Source organism: Haliaeetus albicilla, chromosome 8 (assembly GCF_947461875.1).
Source record: "Haliaeetus albicilla chromosome 8, bHalAlb1.1, whole genome shotgun sequence".
Classification (NCBI taxonomy): Eukaryota; Metazoa; Chordata; class Aves; order Accipitriformes; family Accipitridae; genus Haliaeetus; species Haliaeetus albicilla.
This window is the reverse complement of record NC_091490.1, coordinates 6330407-6351231: the sequence shown is the minus strand read 5'-3', so window position 1 is coordinate 6351231 and position 20825 is coordinate 6330407. Positions and strand designations below refer to the sequence as shown.

The following is a 20825-nucleotide window of genomic DNA, read 5'->3' as shown; positions in this document are numbered from 1 at the left end:
AGGGTAACAGTCTAGGTTATAAAACTAGAAAGCTGTTACTACAATTATCGAGTACTGCACTGCGGTTCGACTCGGTGATCTTAAAAGTCTTTTTCAACCTAAATGATTCTATTCTATTACATACATTAAACTGGTGGGGAATACATACCTTCAAAAAACACTTTAATGCACGATTTTAATAATACATATTCTCTGCACTACAGATATCAAAATGTAACTTCTTTATAAAAAAAATTGAGGTATAAATTTAAGCTGGACTTAAGTGTCTTCTGCTGTGCCCTCTGCCATCACCCGGTGCACTGACACAAAATGATCAAAGGCAGATTTGATGATGAAACGCAAGTAAGTGGCTTGGAAATCAGGAAGCTGTAGAAGGAAAAAAAAAAGTTATTGCATTCTCTGTAGTAACGTAGCTATCAAACAACATTTGCAGAAGTTTGTTAAAAGGATCTAGATATTTCTGTGTCTGTTTTCGAACTACACATAACTCAAACCCTTTTAATACATCTAGCCACCTTCAGAGTTTCTTTAGATGACAGCAATTCAAAAAAGTCCCATCCCTCCCAAATACTGCAGCCTTAAAGGCAACAATTGAAGGAGGAAAGATTGCCACACTTCTGGAAAGAGCTCTTTCCCATACTTAGGAGCAGTAGGCAGGTGCAATTTCATACCATAATCTACAAAGGAGCAGTCGGGAAGTGCAATTTCATACCATGATCTACAAATTCCTGTATCTAACATCAACTTAGCAATAATTGTAAATGAACATGTTTTGGTTTTTCATGGTTTCTCCCAGTTACCCTAGACAACCCATTTCATGAACCACTACTGATGTACACTGTAAATACTCACTGGAAATTCTTCCATTTGAAGCTGTCCTTCTGTGTGTTGCAAATCTAGAAAATACATTTTAAAGCAAATAGTGAAGAATAATGTGCAATGCTGTGCAAGGTTTTCACTGGACTTCAAGAGAGTTCCAAGGACTGTGAACTTTCACTGCATACAGAAATTGTTTTGTTTTTACAAGGTGATTTAAGAGAAAAAATACTTTTTGCAGTATCCCAGTGTATATATATCCCACTCATTACACTTATAAAATGTCACCTAAGAGGCATTAAGAAAAACCAAACAAAACCCAAACCAAACCAACCAACCAATGCATGAAATGGTACTCAATTATACTATCTAAGTCTGTTTTTAAAGCAAATGCACAAGTAGTGCTTTTAGCCCTTATACAGCATTTTATATCTCCAAACTGCTACAGAGACCAGCAGTGGTCAAAAACTTCATTTAAATGTGCCTATTACATTAATGTCTAATAAAGTAATCATCAAGCCACACTTAACTGCTCAACAAACAGACATGGGGTTAAAATGACTCACTGAAAAAGATCAATATTATTCCCACAAAATCCCCGCTGCTTCACATTAAGAATCTTACCTTTTTCAATACACTGCTCAAAACCTACTGGGTCTTTAGATACACTTCTTTCAATCCTTAAGGTCCGCACTAAAATATATATACATTTAAAACATCAACACAAATTCTGATTCTTTATTGATAATGATATTTATTCTATCACTTTTCATCTACAAAGCACTTTAAAAGCATTAACTAATCCATTTGTCCTCTAACTTATGGGGCAGGACTATAATACAGCCACCAGCTTCATGTTCCAAGTTGGACAAACAACGACAAGTTTTCACGTCTTTTGCGTAGCCATTGCTAATGGTCAAGCTCCTGTCTCCATGCTCTGACCTTGTAACAGTCCCTTCTGTTTTAGAACTCGCACTTTCCTTTACATTATTTTAAAAAGTAAAACTAAGAGAGTTCTGTCCTACGAAATTATAAAAATCAATATTCAAAATAAATCATTAAGAGCAAGTATTGTAGTCCTGTCCATTAAATTAGAACAGCCATCACACTGTGCAATAGAACAGTTAATTACAAGCTCAATACAAGGTGTTGTAAGTGCAGGTGGGATAGATTTTCCATCTTTTTCTCATTTATTTATGAAAAAGTTTGGACATTGCTTTGTTAAGATAAATGAAGCTTTATGAATTAAATTAAGCTTTATATATCTGTTAGAAGTGACTGCTTGGGGAGTGTGACAACTACCGTGATACTTTACATATAGACACTGACACACATTTCAACATAGTGCCTATTACCTACTGCAGTACATGAGGTCTTACCCAAATAACACTGGATTGCGACTTTGCTGATTTTTACACATTTAGGAAAACCAACAATGAACTCCTGCGGGAACATGCCGGTTGTCGTCCAAAATGTTTCCGAACTTCTGTGGAGAGAACAGGACAAAACCCTCACCCGCAGCTTTCCATCTATAATCGTCTTGAAAGAAATTTATGACACACACAAAAAAAACCCCCAAAAGCTGCAAAGCCATTTTTATTCGGGGTATTTTAAGCAAACCCCGGTACGACAACGGGGAAGCTCTGTGGAGGTATTAATACTGTAACGCTCAGGCTCTGCAGCCCAGCAGTGCCACAGAAGGGCTCAGGAACGGCGGGGGGCCCAGAAAAGAGTTAAATTATGAGGGAAGGCCAAGGACAGAGCCCGGCGGTGACGGGCTGCGGTAACGGCAGCACCGGGAGGGATCTCTGGGGAAGGGGGGGAGCCGCTTCCCGCCGGGGCCCGCGCACACCCCCCCGCCGGCCCCTCGGCGCCCTCCTCACCCGTCCGCTACGTTCTCGGCGGGGTGCTGCTCGTCGCTGGAGGTGGCCAGGACGAGGGCAGCCCCCGCCGAGCTCAGGCACCAGTCGGCGGCCTTCATCCCTGCGCGGCGGCGGCGACCTACGGAGCGGAGCGGAGCGGCGGGGAGGGGGAAGGCCGGGCCTTGCCGCAACCAGGCAACGGCGGCGGCGGCGGCCCCGCCCGCCGTTCACAGCCTGCGGGCGCCGCGCCGTGCTTCGCGGGGTCCCGCGGCACCCGCCACCTCAGGCGGAGCGCCTCACAGGCGCGGGGGCGGCGAGAGAGCGAGCGAGAGAGCGAGCGAGCCCCTCACGGCCCCTTCCCGCAGCCTCCCGGGAGTCTCACGCCCCGCGCCCAGCGGTGGCGGTGCGGGGAGCGGGAGGGCTGGAAGCGGGGAGCTCGCCCCGCGCAAGAGCGGGGGACGCCGGACGGGACCCCCGGCCGTCCCTCAGCCCCCCGCTCCCGGCATGCCCCGCGCCGTCCCGGTCCCGTCCCGGTCCCGGTCCCCGCCCCCGGCGCGGCTCCGCCCGCCGCCCGCGGGCGCTGCGGGATGGGCGGCGGGAGCGCCGAGCCGCGGCCCGGCTGACGGCGCGTCGGGGCGGCCCCTCCCGGGGCAGGTAGGTGGGGGCCGGGCCGGCGGCCCCCGGCGGGGCGCGGGGAGCTGGACGCTGGCCTCCCTGCCCCACGCCTGCCGGCCGGGGCGGACCGGGGGGCCGGGCGGGGCGGGGACCCTTCCCCTTTGCGCCCCTCGGGGCTGCGCTCACCCCCGGGCAGGGCCCGATCCCTTCACGGACACCCCCCACCCCCACCCCGGGTCAGGGCCCGACCTCCCTCCCGCCCCCTCAGGGCCGGACCCGATCCCCTCGGCCCCCCTCCTCCCGATCGCTTCGGCACCCCCTTCCCGGGGTCCCTCCGTGTCCCCCCCCTCAGGCAGGGCCCGATCTCCTCCCGCCCCACAGGACCTGACCCCCCCGGTTCTTCAGGGCAGGAGCTGACAGGACCGGACTCCGTCCCTCCCCTGCCCCCCGCCATAACAGGGTCTGCGCCCTCCAGCCCCCCCCGCCAGGACCCCTGCTCCCAAACCAGAGCCCCCCCGGCACCGGCTGGGCTAGGCTGGGGAAGGGTCTCCAGGAGCCCCCCCCCTCTCCCGGGGAGGGAGATTCTCCAGCAGGCTCCATTGCCCTGCTGCAGTCAGCCATTTGCCCTCCTCTTCCTCCCTTCCCTCCCCCTCCCTCGCCTGCAGCAGAGCAGGCCAAGCTGTGGGGGCCCCTTCCCACCCAGCCCCCAGACCCCTTCCCGCTGCCCAGCATCCAGCCCCAGGCCACCGATAAGCGCCTGGCACAGGGTGGCAGGGCCCTGCCAGAGCAAAAAGCTCTTCTCCTCGCCATCAGCCCTGTGTTCAGTTCCCACTTGACCCGTGTTGGCGGTTTGATGGCAGGCGGCACACACCCCTGTTCCACGCAGCCTGTCCTTCCTTGCGCTGCGGGGTTACGTGGCCATGCTCGGGGCGTTGAGGAGAGCCACCAGGCTTTGGGGTCTTTCCTGAGTAGTGTTTTCCTCTGTGGCTATTCTTTACCCGTCTACGGTTTGTTTTTGCAGAACTGGACGAGGGGAATGTCTTACTGTCTCCACTCAGAAAGCCATTTGGATACCGGGCCAATATATGTGCGTGAAAATGGGAAGCTGCACGTGGTAAATCAGGGTGCAGGCGGCATACAGAATGTCACTCCCAAAACAAGACCTTTTAGGCTGTTTTCCAGAGGATTTTCAGTGGAGCTTTGTATGAACAGGGAGGACGATAGGGCAAGGAGGCAGAGGACTGATCATTTCATCTTCACGTACACTAAGGAGGGGAACCTCCGGTACTCGGCCAAGTCTCTCTTCAGCCTAGTGCTGGGTTACATTTCTGACAATGTTGATCACATTGACTCGTTGATTGGTTTCCCAGAGCAGATTGCTGAAAAGCTCTTTTCAGCTGCAGAAGCAAGACAAAAGTTCACAGAACCAGTAACGGGACTGAGAGCTCTACAGAAGTTTACTGAAGCATATGGCAGTTTGGTGCTATGTTCGTTATGCTTGCGGAATAGGTAAGTGTGTTCAGTAACAAATATCGTCATCTGCTAGTGCTTCTTGCTAGCACACTTAAAGTTTCCCTTAAATTATTTTCTCTAAAAAATAATTAAAAAAAATCTCATGGGCATATGACACCACCTAATTTTAATGAAATGACCTGAGCCTTACCTGACTCTTCTGCTTGCTTCCTTTTGTCCCATTCCTTTCCTACAAGTGCAGCTGCTGGTTTCATTCTAAGACACAAATCATAACACAGGTAACAGACTACATCCGTGTTAACTAACAGGGGATTTTATGTGAAGGATTAAACCTGCAACTATTTTTTAACAATAATAATCAGCACTTCCACAGCAATCTGTGTGTTTAATGCCTTCTCAGGTCTTTCATGGGATGTTTTTGTAATTGCTGTTTATAAGCATTTCAACATATTTAGCTGACTACACGTAATATACACCCTTGCAAACTGTCTGGATTTATTTACTATAAGCTTGCCATCCCATCATTCAGAAGAAGATACAGTCTTGTAGGTAAGTTACAGGCTTTGAAGTCAGGCAGGTTTTACCTTAGTTTATTGTGGTTCCCGTCCCCATATTGAATGTGCTTTGATGAGGTTCTGATTAGAGTCCAGCACCTGTTTTCCCATGTTCTCAATGTCCACGTTGTCTTTCACTAAAAGAGTCTTACCAAGCTTAAAACTGGATTATGTTTTTAAAGCCTTGCTCCTACTAAAGTCTTTCCCAGTAATATAACCCGTCTATCTTCCATCTGTACGCTTGAAAAAGGGAAGGTTTATCCAGTTTAAAATCAAAGCACAGGCATATTCATCTGAAGTGCCAAGGGTGTTCTGAGCACAGTAGGAATGTTTGAGCAGAGGTCAATTATCCTTTGTTTTATCCTTTAAACCTACTCCCTTTTTATCTCCAGTACAGATACTTTTTATGGGCTTAATTCAGAAATGAAGTTACTTCTGGCATCTTTTGCCATTACAGGAAGCTGAGTTAAGTATTGAGCCTTTGAAATCCAGGAAGTAAGGTATTAAGGCGTTTTCTGATGAATCTTACTTCTAAAAGAGCCCATTCTCTTCACAACCCCCCTGAGCTAGTGGTATCTTTCAAGAATTGGCTTGCACTTTGACTATAGGTACTGCCTTCCACATAGCTGAATTGCGTGGCAAAGGGATTTGGTGGGGTAGTTTGATAGGTATACTTGCAGTGGGAGGATATTAAGGTCTCCTTATTTGCATGGCCAAAGAGGTGTTCCTTGAGGGATCAAATTAGTAAGCAGCCCTCATTTCAGCAGTGAAGATGCTGACCTCGTGGTTTGTCTTGCACTGGGAATATAAGGTAAATTCAGGAGAGAGTAGTGAATTTGGGGCTTGTCTTGCCACGGGGACAGTAAAGAGGTAAATGCAGGGGAGATTGGTGAGGTAGTGACTGCTACGTGCTTATTACTGCATACTCATGCATGCCATTCTTTAGTGGTTTGTTCTGATCTCTAAACCTCCTGCTGAATAGTTCCAGCACAGATGTTTGCATGGCTGCGGAGTGAATCAGATCAGGGAACCAACACAGCTAAAAAAATAACACACTGAATAACTACTGCCTGGGGTGTAGTCACAGCTCTAGTTGGAGTCCTGCAGGTGTCCTCTAGTGAAGTATTTTATTTACGTATATAAAAAGTAAAATTTTGCCATTTGACAAGCTATCCTGATAACATTTGAGGTAGATTTTAAACCTGGATGAATGTGGGTTTGTCTACGCGCTTCCTAGATACTGAGGAAGAGCAGTTTGTGAAGTTGATTTATAGTAAACTGGAATATATATATTTTGCATTAATCTGAAATAATACAATAATAATCTGTAAAGAAGTCCCTAATTGCGATGTTTGCCAGATGAAGTCTTAATTGTTAGTCTGATATTTTGCATCAAAGCAAAAACATGACATTTGTTCAAGGATAAGACTGGGAACTCAGATGTGTTGTGTGCAGACTGCACATAAAAAGGTAGTTAGGACAGCTGGATAATTTCTGTCAATTTTCACATAGGTACTTACAAGAAACTACTGCATTATCCTTGTGATGCTTGAGGATATAGGTGCCGCCTTATATGCCTGAACGCTGATAGCTTTTTTTTTTTTCCTCTTTGCAGATACCTGGTTATCTCTGAAAAGCTAGAAGAAATTAAGTCTTTCCGGGAGCTGACATGTTTGGATCTCTCCTGTTGTAAACTTGGAGATGAACATGAACTGCTGGAACACCTCACCAAAGAGGCTTTGTCTAGGTACTGATTTCTTGAGACACAGCTAAAAATAAGACTTTATTTTCCTATCACTAAGCAGTTCAAAGAATCAGGCTGTGACTTTAAAGGAAAGTTTCACAGGCAGCAATGTGTAAGTTTGAAGATTTTGGTTGTTCATAGAACCGTTCCTGAGGTAAACAAAATACAGAATTTATTGTACACAAAGCTCGTGATCCAAAGCACATAAAGGTCCTACAAATGTGCAACATCATTTACTGTCTCGTGTTTTTAAATCAACTTTTTATCATTTCCATTGGCCAGGTAAAAACTGCATCTTAAAAATTTGGAACAGTTTTACACTTTTATTTCCTTTTTAAGAGGGAACCTTATCAGCCAAATTTTTAACTAAACCAGTGTTCCAGATGAAGATTTCTGCAAGCAGGAGGTTGAATATTTAGTTAATTAACATTTCAAAAGAATAGATTTTATAATTTTGTTTGATACTAAAGATTGAAAAGTAGAAAATTTTGGAAATCAATAGACAGGATGACTGCTAATTAGGGGTTATTATGTTACTAGAAGATTTTGGTGCATTTTACGTCAAGGTTTTGTCCTGAAGTGCCCTGGAGAATGTTTTAGTGTTATGTTTTCCCCTGAGTTTTGTTCATCTACAGTATAATACCTCATTGCTTACTTAAAATCATTGCCGTATCTCTTACCAAATCTGTCCTCTCCCATTTTGCCAAGTGTTTTTCTCTTTTTAGTTTTGAGTGGATTTGAGATAGGCAGTCTTGGTTTAAAGAACTTCACTGTATAAAGAACCTTACTGTCTCTGTTAGCAAATGCGTGTGCTCTAGGATCGATTTGTCACTGGAGCTCTGCGAATAGCTGATCGAGTAAGTGCTTCTGTTGAGCTAGCAGAGGGAATATAAAGATATTTGTTAGTCCTACTAACCCAGGGTTCGTTCTTGCTACTTCTTACTAACGTTAACAAAGTAGACTGAAGGGTTGGCACAGGAAGACCCCGGCCTTCTGACACAGAGTTTTAGGACATTTTGCAAAACTGTCTAAAACAATGACTACACACTATGCATTTGTATCTCTCCTCCCAGCGTAAAACGGCTTCTCCTGAAAGACAACTCTTTATCAGACGCAGGTCTTCGCAGAATGACAGCACCAGTACGAGTATTGAAAAAGGGACTCGAGAATCTTTTGGTATTAGACTTGTCTTGTAAGTACTTCATGGTTTAATATTAGAAGCAACCTGTATCCTTTCTGATAAAAAGAATTTATCCTCCTTAATATTGAAGGAATACAAATAATTTGATGATTCCCATGACCCAAGTACTCAACCCCAAATTTCACCAACAACTTTCTAGAAGGCACATGTCATACCTGTAGTCTCAGCCGCTTGCTACTTACATAAATATTTTTAATAGTTTGAGAATTGGTATTGTAAATACTTGTATTTTGATCATTAGGGGGGAAAAGTCAGTTTTGACTCACTTTCAAAACATGAAGCATACTACAAAAAAAAAAAAAAAGGCCCAAACCCCCTTGCGCCAGTATTAGCTTTTGGAACAAATAGTTTCTTGGTATTCTGATCATTTTCCTCCACATCTTGTAACTTAAGTTAGCTTTACTTGTCCTTACAGGTAACCCTAAAATCACAGATGTGGGAATTGGATACCTTCTTTCTTTCAAGAAATTGAATTGTTTGGACATCTCTGGGACAGGTCTCAAGGTAAAAAAGCATCTAAGTTTACTGGACAAGTGTAATCAAATGTTCTTCTCTGACTACTTTATTTCCCTTTTCACTAGGATGTTAATGCTGTCATTAAGCGGCTCCAAACGCAGATAGGCCTGGTTCACTCAAAAGTGCCTCTGAAAGAATTTGATCATAGTAACTGCAAAACAGAGGGATGGGCAGAACAGGTAAGGGGTTTTAAGTCTGTTTTATTCTCTAGAAATTGTCCTTATGGAATATTAAATCACTGAATAGGAGAGAACAAGGAATAGAGTTATTTCCAATGATATTTCTGTAAATTTTGCAAGAAATATTTTAATTCCTTCAAATGTTATTTCAGACAGTTTTGCAGTGGGAGCAGGCAGTTATGGAGGCCATCAAGCCACAAGACAACTTGAGATCCAGAACAGCAGCTCTGCACTTCTGTACGTAACTGCATAGAGACCACATAGTTTGTTTTCTTTTCTACAAGGAATATTTTCATACTTTTTTTTTTTTTTAGTACAAATAGCATCTCAGGTGTGCAATTTCAGCCATTTGTGTAGCTGCATTACAATGCATTTGAGTTTTTTCATTTGTTAGACTGCTGGGTAACTCTTAAAAGTACAGCATGGCAGCATGCTTAGGGCAACATACAGTAACTGAGTTTTCTCCTTAAAATTCTGAGTCCAAAATATAAATGTTGTTTTTCCCTATGCACATTTCAGCAAAGCAGTCAGTATTCCAGGTTGGCTTGGCCAAAACAATTTGTAACACAGGTATGCATTTTACAGCATAATTCTGCTTTTCCCAAAATCTAAACTTGATTTTATTTGTTTTCCTGTAGATGGCAAGACACGCAGAATAGAGGAAGTAGTCAAATGCAGGCTGGTGGAGGCAGAAACAAAAGCATCTGGAAACTTGCAGTTTTATAAGGAAAAAGTTCAAAATTGCCATTTACCTTTGAAAAAGGAGGTAGCAGGCAGCCATGAATTAAAGAACAATAAAAAAAGAGCTTTGGCTGAACAAGAGAGAGAAAGGACTTCCAAACAGAAGCATCTGTGCCTCACTGTGGAGGACTGGGATTTGTTAAATACCTACTGAGTCAGAAAGAAGTGGGTCTTTTGTTTGTTGTTTTCTTGCTGATGGCAGAATTTAGACATACTGAGAGGGAGTAACAAAGGAGACCAGTATTGTTAAATCTGGTTGCTGTGATATGCTTGTGGGTTAACCTACGCTTGGGGAGGGATAGAGTCAAGGAGGACGTTGATGATACTACTGTATATTTTCAATACATAATAATTTTTTCAAATAAAGTTTTTGTTGTCATCCTTAACTATTTCTTCTGACGTAGCTATCATTCACAAAAATAGCTGGTCCTATCGCTCTTCTCTTGCCTCCTGAGGGGCGGAAGACTAATCGCTGCGGCTCATCTGAAATGAAGTTGCACTGTGCTAGTGAAGTGCCCTGGGACTTTAACGGTGCTGGTAGAACATAAACCTCAGCCTGTAAGCACCAGGCTGTGCTGATAGAGCTCTGACAAAGGGAGGAAGCAAAGAGGCTAAGCACGGGCCCCAGGGGAGGGAGGCAGAGAGACAGTAACCCCTCGGTAACAGTTACTGCAGAAATCCAAAGTAGAACAGAAGTCCCATATCTCTCTCATTTTAGCCCAGGAAATGAAAGCTGAAACTGGGTTACTGTAGAGATTAGACTCTGCAGTTGTAATATATTCTCCCTTATAAGCAAATAGGCTGCATTTGAGAGCATTCTGTGGTTTAAAACCCATTCTTGGTGTGTGTGCATGCCTGCAATATACTAAGAGTACTTCCCCATCTAAAAACATTCAAGGAAGTTTATAATTCAAATGACACATATTTGCTGTAAAAAACCTAGACACTCAGACTCATTCTGTGTGGTCTGTCTGAAGCCAGGAGCACAGCTGTAATGCTGCAGGTGTGTTTATCATTGAATTCCTGCCCTGAGTGTTTCTATCAAAATTGGCTGAGGTACACAGTGCCCATGAGTTGGGCACTGTGACCATCATTGTGCTCTTAGGCCAAGAATTTACTACAGGTTTCCTCTATTAGTGCTTATTTAGAGGATATCTTCCCTTTACACTGTTGTTTACCATGGTTCAGCAACATGAAAAGCAACGCATCCTTGGAAATCATGAAGAGGCCAAGAAAAGGAGCTTCACCTCAAAAATGCATAAAGAGCTAACCCCCTCTCTCTCTTTGTTCTTTTATTGCTGAATTTTCCTCAAAAAAGGACTATACACAAACAAAACAAGCATACTTGCATTCAAGCCCTACATTTTTTCCCCAGAAACTCAAGGCTATTAATAGCTTCCACTGATGACTACATCAGCCCTCTGCTGAGACAAATAATGGCACAAATAGTGACTTAGCAAAACAGCGTCTCTAACAGGGAGGAAGATGACTCTGGTGCTCAAGTATAATCCTCCTCCTGCAGCTGGCTTCTGGTTCACCACGGATTTCTTTTGCTAGTCCTTCCACCACTGTGGAGATCTGCTAATCTGACCACGGAGAGATGCACGTCTCGGAGAATCGTATACTCCATTTCACATCAGTAAAGCAGCTGGGAGCTGATGCCTTGAGCCGGAAAATAGGCACATTGTGATTTGACATGAACAGTCTGCCCAGGTCACAGGCTTGTTGGTAAAATAATACAGTACATCTTTCCTTTTCACAAGAGGTGTCTCAGAGCACTGTGTTTCTTACGCTCTCCATGCCTGGTACAATTATTCCTTTTCTTAGGTTTCTTGCTGACCAGCAGACTTCCTCTTTTAAACACACCACTGTGTAAATTTTATCCTAAGACTTAGACACACTTACCACTATGTCCTCAACCCACTAGTCTCTGTTTATTGCTCTCTGTAAGGCACACAGCCTTCTGCTGACCAGGAACGAGGCAGTAAAAGAAAACCACAGGAGGAGACTCACCCTGAAATAGATAGGCTCAGCCAAGTGCCTGCTTAAACTGCCCACTCCAGGGCTGGCAGTTTCCAGGCTGGCTTCTGAGTCTTGCTGCCCGTGGACCGCTGCTTCCCGTGTCTCTCTTGGCTTGTCTCTTCACAGGTGTAGATCCAGAGCAGGACGAGTCCCCGGTTCCTCTCTCCTAACCTGAGGCCATTAATCACAGCTCTGGCCTCCCAGGAGCGCTGGCTGGGAACTGCTAACAGGGACATCAGCCAGAGAGCAAACCTGGGGCTCTACCCTGCAGGTACGGGGTGGGTCAGCATCTCTGACACCAGTGAACCCCTGCTGGCTATATTAAATGCAGAGATCACATTCCTGACCCCATCGCTTTGTGGTTCAGCTCAATTACAAAGCTGAGAGCTGGCAGAAAGGGAGAGGAAGACTGCGTTCGGTTTCCTCTTTGCAGCCAGGGATATCCTCCATGCGCTCTAAGCCTGCCTCAGTTTCCTCACCTTCCTGCTGAAGGAAAGAGAAGGTGGCACAATAATCTTTCCTGCCCGAAGCCAGGAATTCGCCTTCTTTATCATGTCTCACAATAAAGTAAGAATTCCCAGATCCCAACACCGTCCCCATCCAGCCAAGGCAAGCCACCACTTGACCTCCGCTGCGGTGCAGAAGCAGCCTTCCACACAGCAAGCACATACATCTGACTCTCCATGCTCACACATTGCGTGCCCCGACCCTTTCCTCTTCACCCTGGGGAGCATCTTAAAACTTGGTAGAGGTTAGCTGTGACAACCATCAGCAAATATTGGACTGGGAGAACACAGCAGTTGCCATATGGGTCAGCCTAACCAGCATCCTCCTCCCAGCCGCAGCAAACATCGGAGGCTCCAGAAAGTCATGGCTGTCCCAATATCTTTGATACAGAGCAGATTATTTTTTTTTTTTACCAATCCTATGGGATGGGCCCTATGCTGAGCATGAGGATTTCTGTGGGTTTTGATTATTTTTTTTTTTTAACAGCTGATTAGTTCACTCCTTACCAGCTACAGTTGTTGTTACCTACATACAGTTCCCATCATGAGGGATGAGATTCTTCTTCCCATCCTCTCCCACCTTTCTTTGACCGGTGCCCCATAGACACGTGCAGCAGTCGTGGCCCACCCGCCCCCTCCAATGCAGAGCGCTTGTTGCGCATCCTCCCACTTCAAAGCCAAGGAACAGGCTGAACCAAATCTGAATCGGAAAGCAGCTCTTCTCCCCCAGGAAGGAGAGGCTGACCCGGTAGCGCTGCCTCTGAATCACCCCTCCTTGAGCTCCTTTAAGAAATGCTGCAAGACTTCCTCATTGGTTGCCCCAGAACATACTTTGGGGTAAACAAGAGGAACAACAGCAACTACAATAAGCCAGGCTTTATCTGCCAACCCCAGCTCAGCCTTGCTGAAGTGTTAGATGTCTGTGACTCTCCAGTAAAAACACACATCTCCATTTCAGGCTTTGATTGAGGCTGGAAGCTTGCAAGTGAGAAATGTTTACCTAGAAAACTCCTAACCTCTCTTCCGAGCTGCAGCACTGAATGCACTGCAGTAAAGTTTTAGAGGCACAGAAAAAGCAAGCCATCCATCCCAGCCAGGCGTGGAGAAGGACAGGTTATTAAATGTGGCTTATAAAAGTTTCCTGTAGTACCGGTTCCATTGTGCAGAGTTTGGCCATCTCATTCCAGGTGAAATATGAGTCAGAATACTGTAAAGCTATTTTTAAAAGATCTGAGATCTACAGCTGTATCCTAGTGACCTATTAGAAGAAACATTGACCGTTGATACAAGTCATGGTGACATGCAGACTTGCAGGCCACAGGACAGAGAGGAAATGAGTGAATGGGGTTTTATTTTTAAAGACCTATGACCCAGGATGGTGGTGGGAAGATTGCCTGATGTTTATTTTGGGCCTAGAAAAGTAAGTGCACTCACTGTAAATGTGGGTTTTTCTCAGAGACAATGTTTTAGACACTGATGAGATTTTCAAAGGAGAAAGACCATATCTTTCCTAAATTTCAGTGGCACATCCATATCTATACCCTGAAAACTGCTTTGAAGGTTTGGCTGCCTGATCCTGCTTTGCTGGCAGAGGAACGAAACAAGCAACGAACAGATCCCATGTCATCCCACACCACCCTGGGAGCGGCACTCGGTTTTCTGCTGCTCTCTGCTCTGCTCCGAGGCTGTGACTTTTATTTCTCCTTTCTTTGCCAACTTCAGTGCAAACGCATCCCAGCCCCACGGCTGCTCTCAACCTGTTAAACTGCTGCTCCAAAACTGCACAGCCTTGAGAGAAGTACGTTTTATATACATGCTTGTTCCTTGCCCTGGCTTGCAGGGACAGCTACACGGTCACAGGGGCACGGTGATTTATCCCCACAAACCCTGACAGCTCTCCACTTCAGTTTTCCTTGCCATTACGCTCTCCGCACTGGCCTTCATGGTTTGAGAAGAGCGCAGGAGGCGGCTTGTGCAGCAGCTCCCCACGGTGTGATCCTCAGCACAGCGTCCCCAAGGAAGCATCCTGGGAGCAGCGACGCAGAGCCTTCAAAGCTGCTCCCGAAACCATCTGCAGAAGTGCTCTGAAGACAAACACAAGCTTCTCCTCCTGCCCGCAAGGATCAGGAGCGTGAAGACGTGTCAGAGGGAAATGCTAACCCAAGGGCTAGAAAGGCTCACCTCACTCAGCTCCTGCTCTTTAGGGTAGTCCTTGATATACCTTCATCTGGCTGCCTACAAAGGCACCAGCACGTCCGTACAGGAGAAACCCCTCGCCCAGGGTTGCCCAGACACGGTATCTGTGCTGGCAGCAGCTGGTAAACAGTTTCCAGCAGCCTGCATGCAACCCACCGAATCAATGCTGCAAGACGGTGCTCTGCCCACGTGGAAAGGGCTCACCCTCACGGGACAGGAGAACCCTTGAAGGTGTCCCACGGCCAGCGTCTAGCCTGCAGCATGGGCTGCCATACGCATTTCGCCCCCGTTCAGCGTCGCTGCGGGGCGGACGGCGCGCTGCTGCTGAGGATTTGCTTGGCTTGGAGCTTCCCAAGGGGGTGGCAGAGGAGGAGGACACCAAGGCTTCAAGGTGACGATGCAGGAAGCACCCTGCTGTCTCCAGCGCTGCCAGGTGCCAAGACTTCACGGTCTGCAGATATACTCATCGGACCAGCTGAGGCAGTGCTGGACGCCGTCCCGGCACAGCCTCCTGGGGATGCAGGAGCAGTACTCGTAGAGCACAGGGCTGCAGCTCCACCACTCCGACCCGCACAGGGGGCAGGCGGCCACTGGGAGGGATGGAAAACAGGGAACAGAAATGCTTCTGCTGCACTGACCCCTTCCCTCCATTCTTACGTGGGTAGCTACCCTTTCACCCCCGGCAGCTACTGAAAAGCCACTGGTGATGACCCTGCGTCTGTGAACCCACCAAAGAGGACACTCGCTTGGTGCTACTTGTGGGAGACAACCACGGAGCGTGACATTGCGATGATCTTCATGGCAGATATGCCATCCTGGGAGGAACACCTAGCTGCAATTTATTATTTTTTTCTAGCAAGCTACTCTAGAGAAAGCTGCTGATACAGGCAGGTCTCGCCTGAGGCTCAAAACCAGGGGGATGACTTCGGAACAAACCTGCTGCTCATTTTAGCGAGAGAAGGATCTAGATGGCTTTGAAGCTGCTGAGGCATGCGCAGTCCCCCTGGCTCAGAGACTTACCCATCTCCTGACCAACAACCAAAGGCCAGTTTGGACGATCACCGCTGCCTACAGCTACACATCACGATGAAACTGCTCCACACTCAGCAAACCACAAAGGAGGAGTGACTTTTGGGGCTGGGAAAAAAGCACGGAGCCTTTCCCCTCTCGGTTGCCACCAGGCTTTGACACAGAGCCCTTGGCAGCTGACGGGATGGAGCCCGCACGGTTCATACGCACGTCCTACCCCAGCTATTTTGTGTTTCAGCAGTGGATGTCAGCCTCCAGGCACTTCCAGCAGCATCAGTGAGCACCTCACCTGTACAACCTATTTCAATCCATCAGGACAAAAGACCTTTTGCCCAACAGCAGCCAGAAGAGAGACTTACAGCTCCCCATCTCGTCCGAGCAGTCTCCGCAGTCGTTCATCCCGTTACACCTCTGATCGGCATAGACCCAGTATGCGGGGTTACTGCAGCGGAAAACCAGGTATCCTGGAAGGCTGTGGGGCAAGTCACCTGCAAGCGAGGACACACAGGACACGTGCTCGACTCCGCCGGGCACAAACGCATCGGCTAAAACGGGGATAGCAGCTACCAAAGGCTGCTGTCATGGGGGGTTGGTCGGTCCTTCCCCGTGTGGTGTCAGGGCATGAACGATGCTGCAGATGGGGAAGCTGTGGTTGGAGAGGGAAAGGGATGCTCATGGCTGAGCCGGAATCAGAGTTCGGGTGCTCCATGCTTTTGCATTAGTGAGGTTTTTTCCAGGGTAACTGGATAATAAATTAACCACATAGGCATACAGGTTAACCAATGGAGGAAAACTGCACCGTGGTTTAAAAAAAAAAAAAAAAAACAAAACAAAACTAGAAAGATCAGAGGAGCTTGGAGTCTTTGATTCCTGGCTCTCCCGCTGGGTTTTGGGCAGTGCCATCTCTCAGCATCTGCCCTACAAAGGATCTACCAGGCTTATCTGCTCACATAAGCGGCCAGAAGTGCAGAGCAGGATTAGAGGGACACCGGCTGCTCTGTCTCACAACAGGAAGACCAGCACGGGGAGGACGGTCACAACAAAACCACTCACCGCAGAGTTTCTCCTGCTCATCCTCTCCGCTCCTGCAGTTGCTGACTCTGTCACAGACCTGGCTGGCCGGGATGCAGGTCGCTCTGTTGTCGCACAAAAAGCCTGTCCGGTTATTGGAGGCTGCACAGAAGCGGTTCACTGAAGCAAGAAATACTTTATTTTCCAACGTTTTCACAGTATGAGGAACAGATCAAGAGGAAGAAAGGGGGATTTCCAAAATTCATTTGTTGTTCTGGAGGTAACCAAGGGCCAGGATTAATCTCTGGTAGGTTCATGGCAGGGTCTGATAACTATACCAGTACTCTGAAGCACGACTGTGCCACCCAGAGTTACCACAGCCCGATGGAGCAGGACAACAGAGCCGAGGAACAGGCTGGCACAGCCCCGCACCATCCTGCTGCTCCCTTTCCTTCCTCCCGGTCCGCACCGGGAAGCGCCACTTCACGCACGGCGATGGATACGAAGGCTCTTCTCACGCAACATAATTTTCTGCCTCCCTTGCCAAAAAAAAGAACAACTCTCGGGATACCGACCTGGCGGGCGTAGCAGGAGTCCCAGTGCCACCGCCAAACCCACGGCGGCAGCGAGGACGAGCAGTGCCGCGGCAGAGACGCAGACGTGCCTCCGCGTGCAGCCCGCGCGGGCGCTGCGTGGCTGGCAGCCATCTGCTGGGAGGCAAGAGCGAGAGGTGAGGGGCTGGGGAAGGGTCCAGAGGGGCTGAGTGGCATTTTGGGGGTGTTTCGGAAGGGAACGGCACGGAGCGGCGAGGGTGATGTTTTGGGAGCTTTGCACTGGCGGGGGGCTGATGGGGTTTAGGGGTTGATAGTTGGGGATTAAAAGGCGAACTCCGATGTTAAACACCTCCTCATAGGGAATTCCGCTGCTTGCGGTGTGGAAGAGACTGTGCTGCCGTGACGGAGCAGTGGGACCGAACAGCGCAAACGCCGCGTCTCCGTCGGAGCTCACCCAACGCACTTGGATGCAGAAGGGTGGAGGAGGCCAAGCCCCTGCCCGACCCCGTGGGGGACAGCAGTGCCGTTTTCATGGCGAGAGCAGCCAAAACACGGGGCAGGTCGGTATAAGGCTGGGAAAGGTGCCCTCCCAGAGCCCCCAGCAAAACTCAAGAGGTAAAATTTAATTTCACAGCACTTCGGGCTTTCTGCCCCAACCAGGACTTGAACACTCCCACAGAACGAGGCTGAATTATCAGCTCAAAATGGTGAGAAACAGCCAAAGAGCAGCCCTTTCCCTCCCCAAAGACATCTCCAGGGTACAAAGGGCAGCAGCCTCCCAGGGACTCCAACTTTCAGAAAGTCACGTTTGTAAATCAAACCAAATCCGGAAGCTAAAGACCAAACCCACAGTCATTGCAACACAACAGCAGCGCACGTAAAAGCAACGCCGACCAGCTGCCCTCATCTCAGCTCTCTGCAGCACCAGTGCTTTGTCTCTAAACCAACGTTGTATTTGCTCGCATTACTTCCTATTTCCAGACCAACAGAAAAAAAATTAACGTGATCATCTGAGAAACATGTAACCCATCACTTAAGACAACCCTGCACGTATAATTGGATTTTGGCATTTCTGAACTTAAAGAGCTTTGATCAAAAAGTTAGAATTTGTCTTAGCTGTGCTTCATATTTACTTAGTTGTTGTGTTGTGCAAAGGCAAGTGAAGGCACAGCCTTTGCTCAACAGCAAAGGGATCCCAGCTGCAGTAACCACCCTCTCCGTCATGCTTGAGCAGGAATCAAACGCAGAACATTTCAACTTGAAAGAAAAGTGGTGAATTACAGCATGTCTCTGTCTACAAGGCAACACCTTTGACCAGAAAACACAACAGTTGCAAATAGACAGGAGTATAAAGTAACGGCAGTGATGAAATGTTGTTGCAACACAGTCTACAGGTTTGTGATTGATTGTTTGATCCCACCTTCTCCTTCTTAATAAGGACAACATTTGCTGAAGTTTGGCTATTAAAACATATAGAAAACCTATAGCAAGTTCATTATGAGCCTTTCTGTGACAGACAAGGATTACCTATCATGCTACTATACCGTAAGACTGCCAACTCCAGGCCAGCAAAGAACAGCTTAAGTTTATGAATTTTATGGTCTGGATGTTTCACTACACAGAAGGGGGGAGGGGGACAGGGAAATCAGTCTTAACAGACCATAAATACTGGTTGTATTTTACATTACATAGATAGTTTCAACTGATTTATACTTTAACAATAAAAATGTTAAGCTCTGCATTTTATTCGTTACCTCTTTCTCCAGAGAAGGACTTTGTTGAATCCAAAGTAGCTACATCACCATTTCTCTAGAAGGAAAGAAATAAAAGACTGTTTACAGAAGCAGCACGCAGTAACCACGAAAGGTATGGCCTTTCTAGTTCTCATACCATCTTAGCCAGGAATATAGAATGTATTCCTTTATTTTTACATACAAGCAAAAATTGCCTCAGTGGAAACGTGGCACATTTAATTCACACAGCAAACAATCAGATCACCTTTTAAATCTTAGTTACCCATTTGTAAAACAAACACCAATGCAAGTCCAGTGCTTTATATCAATACTTTCCTTTTGTATCAAGTTAGGTTAAGTAGAAACAACTTGAAATCTCACAGAAACCAGTGATAAAGAGGTCAGACAAACAACACTATCAAGAACACATGTACTTTAGGAAACAGCTGCACATAAGATTTTTCTGAAGAGAAGAACAGTACCTGGGGGTGAGTTTTGTTCATGCTTTCCAGACAGCCCTCACAGCAGCTCAAAGGACCGCAGGGAGTTTTCTGCACCTTTGCATGAGTGATGTTACCAGGATACAAAACCCAACAGAGGAAGGAAAGCAAGGAGCGCGCTTGCTGCCCAGGCACGCAAGCAGGAGAGGATGAGGAAGGCAGCGCTTCAGCTGCAGTTGGAAGCGGGATTTCTGGTTTGCTTCTCATTCCTCCTGGCTCCATCTTGGTTTCACAACAGGGCATTAGGCAAATCATAAAGCACACGGAGATTTTGGATGTCGAGAACCCTGCTGCCGCTCCCGACGCCAGTTTGGAAGATGAACGCTCACCCCTAGCTGATGCCGACTGCATTTACCCTGGTGCTGGTCAGGAAGAACCCCCCTTCATGATGAATTTTTGAGGGAAGAGAGTCTGATCATCTTCAAGTCTCCTTTCTGCCCACCTCCTTCCCAAGACAGAGCTGAGACACTGACCTCGTAGCAGCATCAGCCTGGACTCCCACAAGATGTTCAGATGTCAGTAGAGCTGTGCAGGATACAACCATCTGGAATAGCTTCCCTGCTTGGGCAACAACCACTGGCATAGGAAATCCTCCAGGGTCCTCTCTCTTACTTGCATACTTGAATTTCCAGGCCTGCAGTTAAGTCTTAGCAGCTCAGCCTGTAGCTAACAGGAACTTACAAATAGATTGCAGCCTTCGAAACTGGCCGCGGGTCTCAGCACAGCAGACGCAGAGTGGAGTTTTGCAGCTTCGAGGATAAAGTGTCGTGAGCAGGCAGCTTTGCCGCGGGGGTAGGGGGGCAGAAAAAGCACCGGCATAAAGTGTTCGAGGAGCCCGCGTTCTTCTTGCTCACAGGAGGGTTCATGGGACTCAAGTGCCTCCAAATTGCTGCCACCTCACATATCACGACTCCTCCCCAAGCACTAGCAAAACGAGCTTACCAGGGCTTCGGAGGAGAAGCTGGCAGCTATATTGCCTATACGTTGGCCCCAAGAGAGTTGTCTCGAATTGATTCAAAGCACCAAATAATGCCCGACATGGAGGAACAATTATGGCTGCTTCCCTCTCCCATACCCACACATACAACTCATTCCCGATTACATCAAGTTAATATATGCTTCCTGACAAGGGCGTCTGCTAACCCTGCACTCACCCGTTCCCAGACTAGCCGGAATTAAATATAGTCTTTCAGGAGCTCCTTCTTCGGCATGGCAACACCAATTTGTCCAAAGCAGAAGCTTCTCACAGGAATACATCACCGTTAAACTTGGTGATAGAAAGCTCTCCTGTTCCAAGGGGGATTTGGGGTGAAAACACCAAATGCCAAGCAGCAAACAGTCTGCAAGTCTGGGCACCTGCTACAATATGGAAGAATGACAGAGTAAGGGTTAAAACCTGCGTATCTTAAATTCCAGACCTGTTTCTCTTTAAAAAGGAAGTTTTAGTTTCTAATCAGACTTGATACAGAAGGACTATTTTGAGCCTTCAGAAAGCTTATTAGGTGATTGTGAGTTTGCTAAGAGTCCCATGTAAGAGCCAGGTCAAGTGGGCTAGCTATGCATGCCCCATGAA

General features: G+C 47.1%; 3 protein-coding genes across 3 annotated transcripts; 1 reads left to right on the top strand and 2 right to left on the bottom strand.

Annotated features, from left to right (window-relative positions):
* Positions 1 to 156: 156 nt before the first annotated feature.
* IFT25 (intraflagellar transport 25) lies at positions 157 to 2860 on the bottom strand. The gene is made up of 5 exons (XM_069788694.1): positions 2700 to 2860; positions 2196 to 2302; positions 1441 to 1509; positions 853 to 896; positions 157 to 366 (listed from the first exon to the last, which is right to left on the bottom strand). The coding sequence occupies exons 1-5, from the start codon at positions 2795 to 2797 to the stop codon at positions 259 to 261; spliced, it is 426 nt and encodes a 141-aa protein (XP_069644795.1). The 5' UTR covers positions 2798 to 2860; the 3' UTR covers positions 157 to 258.
* Positions 2861 to 3182: 322 nt separating this feature from the next.
* LRRC42 (leucine rich repeat containing 42) lies at positions 3183 to 10087 on the top strand. Its single transcript, XM_069788688.1, has 8 exons — positions 3183 to 3332; positions 4315 to 4802; positions 6936 to 7067; positions 8138 to 8256; positions 8681 to 8769; positions 8847 to 8960; positions 9113 to 9197; positions 9599 to 10087. The coding sequence occupies exons 1-8, from the start codon at positions 3183 to 3185 to the stop codon at positions 9853 to 9855; spliced, it is 1434 nt and encodes a 477-aa protein (XP_069644789.1). The 3' UTR covers positions 9856 to 10087.
* Positions 10088 to 14755: 4668 nt separating this feature from the next.
* Positions 14756 to 20292, bottom strand: LDLRAD1 (low density lipoprotein receptor class A domain containing 1). Its single transcript, XM_069790228.1, has 7 exons — positions 20236 to 20292; positions 18774 to 18828; positions 17968 to 17990; positions 17041 to 17203; positions 16508 to 16645; positions 15814 to 15942; positions 14756 to 15015 (listed from the first exon to the last, which is right to left on the bottom strand). Exons 1-7 carry the CDS (start codon positions 20290 to 20292, stop codon positions 14870 to 14872), a joined length of 711 nt encoding a protein of 236 aa, XP_069646329.1. The 3' UTR covers positions 14756 to 14869.
* Between the last annotated feature and the right edge of the window lie 533 nt (positions 20293 to 20825).

Bases quoted from the DNA above. Each gene is read 5' to 3' on its own strand.
- LRRC42 (XM_069788688.1), top strand. From the start codon at position 3,183: ATGCCCCGCGCCGTCCCGGTCCCGTCCCGGTCCCGGTCCCCGCCCCCG. The intron at 4,803-6,935 runs GTAAGTGTGTTC...TCCTCTTTGCAG, and splicing joins TCGTTATGCTTGCGGAATAG to ATACCTGGTTATCTCTGAAA. The intron at 8,257-8,680 runs GTAAGTACTTCA...TTGTCCTTACAG, and splicing joins TTTGGTATTAGACTTGTCTT to GTAACCCTAAAATCACAGAT.
- LDLRAD1 (XM_069790228.1), bottom strand. From the start codon at position 20,292: ATGTCGGGCATTATTTGGTGCTTTGAATCAATTCGAGACAACTCTCTT. The intron at 17,991-18,773 runs GTAACGAATAAA...GTCTGGAAATAG, and splicing joins GTCCTTCTCTGGAGAAAGAG to GAAGTAATGCGAGCAAATAC. The intron at 17,204-17,967 runs GTTGGTTTAGAG...ACCCTTCCCCAG, and splicing joins GTAATGCGAGCAAATACAAC to CCCCTCACCTCTCGCTCTTG.
- IFT25 (XM_069788694.1), bottom strand. From the start codon at position 2,797: ATGAAGGCCGCCGACTGGTGCCTGAGCTCGGCGGGGGCTGCCCTCGTC. The intron at 2,303-2,699 runs GTGAGGAGGGCG...TTCTCTCCACAG, and splicing joins GCCGAGAACGTAGCGGACGG to AAGTTCGGAAACATTTTGGA. The intron at 897-1,440 runs GTAAGATTCTTA...TGTATTTTCTAG, and splicing joins TGAGCAGTGTATTGAAAAAG to ATTTGCAACACACAGAAGGA.